The 8,643-nt window shown below is 34.9% G+C and overlaps 1 protein-coding gene across 1 annotated transcript in view; it reads left to right on the forward strand.

Annotated features, from left to right (window-relative positions):
• Positions 1 to 374: 374 nt before the first annotated feature.
• LOC110029476 overlaps positions 375 to 8,643 on the forward strand; it is a 17,577-nt gene continuing 9,308 nt past the window's right edge. The window contains exons 1-5 of the mRNA XM_020731784.1: positions 375 to 960; positions 1,440 to 1,565; positions 3,836 to 3,905; positions 4,260 to 4,373; positions 6,349 to 6,432. Of these exons, the coding sequence (XP_020587443.1) occupies positions 653 to 960; positions 1,440 to 1,565; positions 3,836 to 3,905; positions 4,260 to 4,373; positions 6,349 to 6,432 (702 nt within the window). The 5' untranslated portion in view covers positions 375 to 652. The remainder of the gene's footprint in view (positions 961 to 1,439; positions 1,566 to 3,835; positions 3,906 to 4,259; positions 4,374 to 6,348; positions 6,433 to 8,643) is intronic.

Below are 8,643 nucleotides of genomic sequence, written 5' to 3' on the forward strand. Positions count from 1 at the left end.
TATATTTTTTTTTTTTGATGAGTATTATTTTAAAATAATTTGATTGGCTATAGTGAGATAATTAAACACATTAATTTAAAAATATAAAAAATATATATTAAATTCAATCTAAATTAATATTTTAATATAATTAATGAGATTTATATATTGTTTCTATCCTTTATATCCTATCACGATTAGATCTCTCAAAATGACTCGCATGCACTCGTATTCAGCTCGCTAAGTAAAATCAACTGATATAAACATATTTTTTTCACTCCATATATAAATGAGTAAAATCTGAACAATCAATAATATTTTTTAACAAGTCGAGTGATATGTTTGAAATGACTCAACAAGCATGTGTGGTATGAAGGTGAAAGAAAAACTAAAATTAAAGCTCTAGTTCATTAGAATTTGGTGTCATGCTACACAAAATTTTCCAAATGATTCGGAGATGTTTAAACATCCAGATCCGAACCTACTTCAGGGCCGGCGCCAAAGTGCAGAGCGGAATTGAGCAAGAGGAGCAGTGAATAAGAATTCACAGCTTTCTCTGATCAGAACTTTAGATCCTCGGCAATTCTCGGGAAGGAAGCTACATCCGGTAGCTTACTCGTCGCTCTTCCACAGAAAGAAACGCTAAACCCTAAAGCTGTAGATCGATCCGGCCATGGAGGAGAGGGAGTCGAAGAACGAGGAGGCGCCGGCGACGGAGAACGACGAGGGAAACTTGGCGGAGGAAGCCAGCGGCGGGACGAAGGAGGAGAGTTTGATCGTGTCTGGTAAGTCCGAGCAGATTATCGACGAGGCTGGAAGCCGAACTTTTACAATGAGGGAACTGTTGAATGAGTTGAAAAATGAGGAGGCGGGAGCCGGGAAAGAGGCGATTGCCGAAAACTCCAGCTGCGGGGAGGAAGTTCAGCGGGCTAGCACTGCAGCCTCTGATGGGAGCCGTAGGGATGGTGGGTCTTCTTTCAGGTCGGTCTTTTTTCTTCTTGTTGGTTGGAATCTCTTGCCTGTTGATATGTTCATTGGTCGGATCTAGAAGGACTTGGGCACTATTGTTCGGTTTTAGATTTATCGCCGTGGTTGTTTTTAGGAGCATATTTGGAATTAGGTTACTTTCTGGTACGTAGAGAGTAGATTGATATCTTCATTCGGTGAATTCACGTAACATAACATGCTGCTTTTGATTCGTTTTTGTTGAAATTGTAACTTATTTTCTCCCATTGATAAGTTTTAGCCACTAGTTTCATGTTTGAATGTTGTAAGTGCGAAGCTTACTGACGGAAAGTCTCTATTATAGTCAATCCTCTGATGGATGAATTTTTGCTTTGTTCCTGTGTTTTGGTTGTTATATTTGTCAGCGTGGAATGTGTTTCGTGAAGGTGAAAGTTTATCATCTCTACCGATTATAATGCATTTTGTTAGGAAGCTAATACATTTATGGACTTTAGTCAGGAAAGCTTTCCACAGCACTCGATTATGGAGAATGATATTTCCATGGATTTAATCAACAAGGTTTCTGGAACTGATGACGAAGGCAGATCTCGACAGAAAATCCTGGTTTTCTCAGCTAAAAGGTACTTTCCTCTAAGATTACAGCATAATTATTTTTCTTGAGGCTGCTAGAAAGGCTAATGTATTTCTTAGCATTTTTATAGCTTTTATGTTTTTATACAAAAATATATTTATTTCCCATAGATGGCTCGGTGGAATCAAAAGTTGTCCGAACGATGGTCAAAAGCTATTGTCTCGCGCTAGGGGATTGTATTGGAGTATTTATCTTTATCAGATGTCGGATTGTTTAGTTGCCTCAATAATATTAATAGAAGCACCCGAAAGGAGATATTATTGAACTTAAAAATACAATTGTTCTCTTGTTCATAACGGATGACATTAATGCTATTAAACTCTTGATCAACTTAAGATAATAAGTGCAGCATCCATGGTGATAAGAATTACATTCGGCTTAGTAATAGGCAGGGATGTCTTGTTCACTCAGGCCACATGGAATGGAGTTGGATGTGGCTTTGATGTCTAACAACTTTTAACAACGTTGCTTTTTTGATAGCCTTTATGGAAGTTTCACCATCAAGGATTATAATTTTATTTATGATTAAGAACCTCTCTTATAATCAAGAGAATCTCAACAAATTATTTCATATGGTTGAGCAATAAATTGATATTCATCATTATTTCTCATCTTAACCATTTAGAGGTGAGACGGCTCCTTTTAATTCAATATCTTGAATTGTAATATTCAAGTATAGTTATGTCGTTTTTGACAACTTTATTTGGCAAAAATTGACAAATTTTGGGCGATGCATTTCTTGCCAATCAAAGAAGCCATCTAATTTAGATTCCTAATCTTTGTAAGCATCGAGTTGTGGAGACATCTTAATTTGAGAAAATGTACGTTGATCCTCTGGGTCTTATTATCATGCAAAAATTGGTGGGGTGCCCCTAGAGGAGCTGGTTAACATAATAGCTTAGATCAACATGATGTTGTAAGTTAGGATGTCTCCATTGTGCAAGATGCACGATGTGTCTAGGTTGGCCCAAACCCTTAAAATAAATCATAAAAAATTCTATATATTTTGTGGTATACGAGCTTGTATATTAGTAGATATCTCAAAGAAACCTTTTTGGTGGCATCGATAATTTATTTTTTGTCATTTGTTTTACGGGGTGTTTGGTGGTGTAATTTTCACTGGATTTAGGTTGGATTTAATGTAAATCCAACCAAACGCGAAAAATGGAAAATTTAATCCCGCGCTCCGTTAAATTCAATTTTCCCTCGCTTCCGTTTATTTTTGGTTGTAAATCTAGATTTGTTAGATTCAACTATTTGATGGATTTAACTTAGGAAGAAAGCCATGACTATAAGAACATGAAATAAAATGCCAAATACGTCTAATAATTTAATTGGATTTAACCTCAACTGAACCAAACACTATCATGAATTTTTAACAATATATGAATTTGATAAATCCGGATTTACCTGATTTAATAAATCCTATTAAACGTAAATCCTGAGTGCAACCAAACACCCTCTTAAGGTGGCCATGTTAGTCTCTTGCATGTCGGCGCTTCGATTAAATTCAATTTCTAATTTATCATTAACAATCAGGCCATTGATAATCTACTCTTGAAACTGATTATTTTAGATAGGATATTCCTCACAATTAACTTTGGCTTATTCTGGAGTGATTATCATGACATGCAAAAAGCTTTAACTTGAAACAATAATTGGCATATGTCTTGCAAAAATATTCCTTGTTCTCCAGCTTTAAAAATCAAATTTTGTATTTCAATTAATTTAAGACCCTATAGTGCTAGGTAGGATCATATTAGGTGGAGCACTCAGCTCACTTGAATGTACATTAGCACAATTTGTAGAATTGGTTTGAGTTATTTTTAGTAGAACTTAATTAATCAAAATTTCATGCAAAGTTATAAGATTTATCTCCATTATGCAGTTTATCCCAACATGAACAAATATTAAACTAATAGTAGGTTCAAACATAAAAAAATTATGATCTTAATGAAGATTGAAAATCTTTCTCCAGTTGTTGGTGGTTGTGGTTGTCATCAATGAATGGTAAGTGATGGGTCGGTGCAAATTTGCAATGTATATGTGTGTTGTTTGCTATGGAGAATGCCCCATATAATACTATTATATGAGTAAATTAATAAAATTTGGATATTATTCCTTTCCCGTGCTTTGTAATCCAAGTTTGAAAACTTTCCACAGAGTTGCATGCAACTTCTTGGTTCCAACGTTCTGATTATATGACTCCTTTGTTGATTTCTCATATTCTCATTCTTTTTCTGACTCTACTTATTTTAGGTATGCTGATGCTATAGAAAAAAATCCTAATGATCATGATGCTTATTACAACTGGGCTCTTGTTCTTCAGGTACTTTCTGAATCACCAATACTTTTCAATAATGAATGACAGTTTACGTACGATTCAAGCACAACTCGTATTTCATATTCGTATTTCAGTTTTTTCTAATGTCATATTTCATACAAGAAAATGAATGAGATTGAAGTTTGCATATCATAATAGACCTTTTGCGCCTACCCATACTATTTTTAAATTACTTGGTTGTTTTTCCTCCTATTTTTACTAGGAGCTGCTGGTGCAAGGAGGAGCTCGTTTACTAAAATTAAAATTTTTGTTGAGAGAACTGTATTGTTTTTTTTTCCAATTATTCCGATGGCTATTACTAACAGATTTTATTCTCCTAAATGATTGATTTGTTTGCAGGAAAGTGCTGATATTGTTGCTCCAGACTCCACGAATCCCACAAAAGATTCATTACTTGAGGAGGCCTGTAAAAAATATGAGCAGGCTACACAACTATGTCCTACCCTTCATGATGTATGTTTCATTTCCAGCCCACACTTGCTCCCTTGTCACTTGCTTCCTTAATCTATGGGGTATAAATAAAAAGGGGGAAGTTACATGCATGGCACACAATTCTTATGCATTTACATATCTCACATCTAAACTGTCATATTTACACACATACCACAGAAATATTCAATATCACATAAAAAATATTATTATTAGTTTATTACCACTTAAGTCAAATACACCTTTTTATGCATAGGTTCTCTAAAGCACCAACACCCAAATCAGACGTCGTACTCATTTTTAGACACACATCGTACATGGAAATGGCTCTGACATGGGTCTATACATGTCCGACACGATATAAATTGTGTCGGAGCTTTCCTTGAGTTCGACGTGACTTGGGAAACGGCTCGACACCGCTTGACACAACATGGAACGGGACACATGCCTCTTTCATCTTAGTCCAACATAAAGTAGAAGTTGAAGCTGCAACTCAAAATCGAAGCCACAACCTTCTCGAGCATCTTGTTTTGGTGGTGAGCATTTTCGGCATCTCAAACAGACGAAGATTTTCTTCTTCAATTGCGAGCTATCCAGAGCAGACGACGCTTGGACGCTGATAATGTAAACAACACACGGACGTAGACGACACAGACCAAGCACAGATGCAAACGACGCAGGCGACACGATCTTGAGCACCGTCGTCAACGTGATATTGAACAAACGACACAATTAGAGAAGTGATTTAGAATTGAAGTCGAAGCAGATGATTCAATTAGCGACATAGGAGTTTTTCTATCTTTTAACTAATCCATTCGTCCAAACTTGCTCATTAATCAGTAAATATATTGTGTTTAATAAATAAATTAAATGTGTATTATTTTAAAATTGTCCAAACCAGCTTATTTTACTCTTTTATTGCTTAAAAAAAGTTGAATGCTTTTCTTTAGGCATTTTAAGCAGAGATACTGCTAAGAAATCTTATTTAGTTTAATATTTTTCATAATATAATTATTTCTCATTTTTAGTTATAAAGAAAGAAAAGGATATTCTCGTTTAGTTAACATTTATGTTAATAATTCATTAAATATAAAAAAAATTGTCTGTTGTGTCGTGTCATACATTTTTCAATTATATCATGTCGCTATATCATATGTCGTGTTCGCTCCCTGTGTCTATATCGGTGCTTCATATTTATGTTTAAAGCACCCAAGAGCTATATATACATGCATACAAAATAACACTAAGATCTTCTCGAAAAAATATTTTAATTGAAAAAAAAATGTTCTAACTCTGCTTATCCACCCTGCCAAATATAGGTAACGGAGGATGTAAATGTTCAGATAATAAAAAATAATATTATAAAATATTCTTAAATATGAGAGTGGAGATCTAGAAGATTTCCTACATTTAAATTACAAAGTGTAAGGGAACTTTGTATTGGTTCAGTAGTTTCTGTAGGTTGTTCTTTTCTAAGAATTAAAATTTAAAACTGCCAATGTACTTAGAGATGTTAGAGGGCTTAAAAAATATGTGATAGAGATGATAGGAGGTTTCAAAATATGTGATTCTTATATAGAATTATATGATCATTTCCTTAAAGTTTGACTATGCCGCCTATAACAATATGGTGATACGAGAAAGAATTCTCATGTACTTTATGAGTGAGCCAATTATGTGTCATGGCGCAGTTTATATCTTACATCTTATCATCCTCTAAAACTTTTCTTAGCATCTTTAGATGACTGCAGTGTATTTCTTTAGCTCTAAGCTTCTACTTTGATGGTTTTAACCATACGTTTTGGTGAAATACATGGTTAGCATGGTTAGCAAGTATAGTTTTGGATGGTTTTAACCATACGTTTTGGTGAAATACATGGTTAGCAAGTATAGTTTTGTTTTTTTTTTTTTCATTTTCTGGAAGCTACCTTATTTTTTAATTAATTTAATGCTATGGGTAATTCCATAAAATTTTCATATGGTCTGACCTATCTTTTAGGCATTTTACAATTGGGCTATTGCTATATCTGACCGAGCGAAAATAAGAGGTCGAACTTTAGAGGCTGAAGAGCTGTGGAAGCAGGTAAATGCTGTTTGTAAGAAACTATTGTATTTGGTTGCTTGGTATTGTCTTCTCATGTTATTTATACAAGTGTATATTTTTAGTCAGTAAAATAGTTCTGTGGTTTAATCTGATTAATGTTCTTATTTTTCCATAATATCTTACCAATCCTTGATGCGTTTCATGTTTTTTTTTTAAATCTGTCATGTTCATCTGCCTTTTGATAATATTAATTGCTTTACGAGTCAAATTTAGTATTGTCGCCAATGCTGTTGCTCATTAAATTCTCACTTCCTTAGATTTTATTACTTCTTTATTCACCATGCATAGATTTCCGTCATAATCATGCACATTTCATATCATGCCATGAATGTCATATCAAACAGCTTATTTTTTGTATTTATAAAATCACAAATTTTTATATGATCTTTATCTATCTTCTCGGTATTTTATAACCTTGAAATAATGATACATGTTGTAGAGCAATCTTCATTGTTTGTGGCATACAGGACTAGTAGTTCTAAGTCTCTTCTGAAAACTATTCTTTGGGTCCCCACTCAATTATCAAGAGTTCACAATATAGAACATATAAAGTTGTAAGAATTGTGTACAAGTATGTTATGAAACATTACTTGATCTAAACAACCATAATCAGATAATTAGCTTTCCTTAATACTTTACCATGCTCACACAATATACTCTCTCTAGACTTTCTTAACTGTTGCCATAATATCAAACATTTAGCAAGATTTGGGCAGCACTTATTTTTTTTTTTGTGAATCCGAATGAACTTTTTGTTTTGTCTTCTGCATTCTATACTATTGTCTTTTCACTTATCATGGTTATCAATTTATATAGAAACAGTACCATTTTGGTGTCCCATTTTGCATGCATTGCAAAAATGAATGATATTTGTCATTAATCTCTCCTTCTGTGATGCCACCATTATGAAATGTGTTTCTTGGTCAAGTAATGTCCTTTGGTACCTCCTTGTGCAAGACTCTTTGAAATGTGAGGATACACAAATACAATCAGTGAAATTGGTAGGTTACAAATTACAGATTTCACAATGTAATTCAGAAAGTTTACAAAGGATTCACAAGTTTCTTCTTCACACTCACACGAAAAAACTTACAGGACGCTCCACAATCTTCTCCGATTCGACACGAACAATACAAGCTGAGATCCCAAAAACCCTCCTCTTCGACTCTTCTCTCCTACGCCAAAAAGTTTTTGAAGCATCAAAGAAAAACTCAAAAGCATCCAATGTTCCACGCTAAAAATTGGCTTAAGATTGAAAATCCTGAGTTAACTGCTCCTAGGCGACCAGGCGCCTAGGCGCCAAGCTCTCTATGTTTGTGGCCAGAAATGGGTGCCTAAGCGCCAATAGACCGGCGCCTAAATTCCGGTTTCTCGGGAAAAAAAGACTAGACCCTGCTCTATATCGAGCGCATAAGTGCCCAAAGCCGACACATAAGTGTCGACTCCTCTGTCGAGCGCCCAAGCGTCGGCCTCAAGCCCATCGCTGACGCGAATGAGCCAACCTTCCTGCTGCTTGGTACTAGAATTTCTTCAGCTCCACATTATAGCCCAACAAGTTGCAAAACTAAATTCTATATGAGTTATTTTGTCATTTGCAATTAATCTTAACTGGTCTACACCACTTGGATATAAAAGTTTGCATTTCTCAACCGGGACTTAGAGGAAGAAGTGCACATGAATGCACCTCTAGGATTTAGTGAGAAGTTTAACATAAAGGTGTGCAACTTAAAAAATTTCTAGTGCAGGTTGAAACAACCATTGAGAGCGCGATTTGAAAAAATTGCGCTATTTCTTATAGATCATGAGTATGCTCAAGGGCAAGGAGATCGTACAAAGCTTTTCAAATATTCAAGGGATGGGAAGATAACCATATTGCTTGTTTATGTGGATGATATTATTTTCACCAGAGATGACTTATATGAAATGAACCGGTTAAGGACGTCCCTATCATCAGTTTTTTAGACCAATGACATAGGATTTCTGAGGTATTTCCTTGGCATGGAGGTTGCTAAATTGAAAAAAGAGATTATAAGTTTCCAACGAAAATATGTTTTTGATCTTCTAAAGGAAACTGAGATGAGTTGTAGGCTTGCAAATAGTTCAATTGATCCCAATTAGAAACTAGTAGATGGGAAGGAAGGTGGCTGGGTGAATATAGCTAGATATCAAAAGTTAGGGTTGGGAGAGGGG

The sequence above is a fragment of the Phalaenopsis equestris genome, unplaced genomic scaffold (assembly GCF_001263595.1).
Source record: "Phalaenopsis equestris unplaced genomic scaffold, ASM126359v1 Scaffold000002, whole genome shotgun sequence".
NCBI lineage: Eukaryota > Viridiplantae > Streptophyta > Magnoliopsida > Asparagales > Orchidaceae > Phalaenopsis > Phalaenopsis equestris.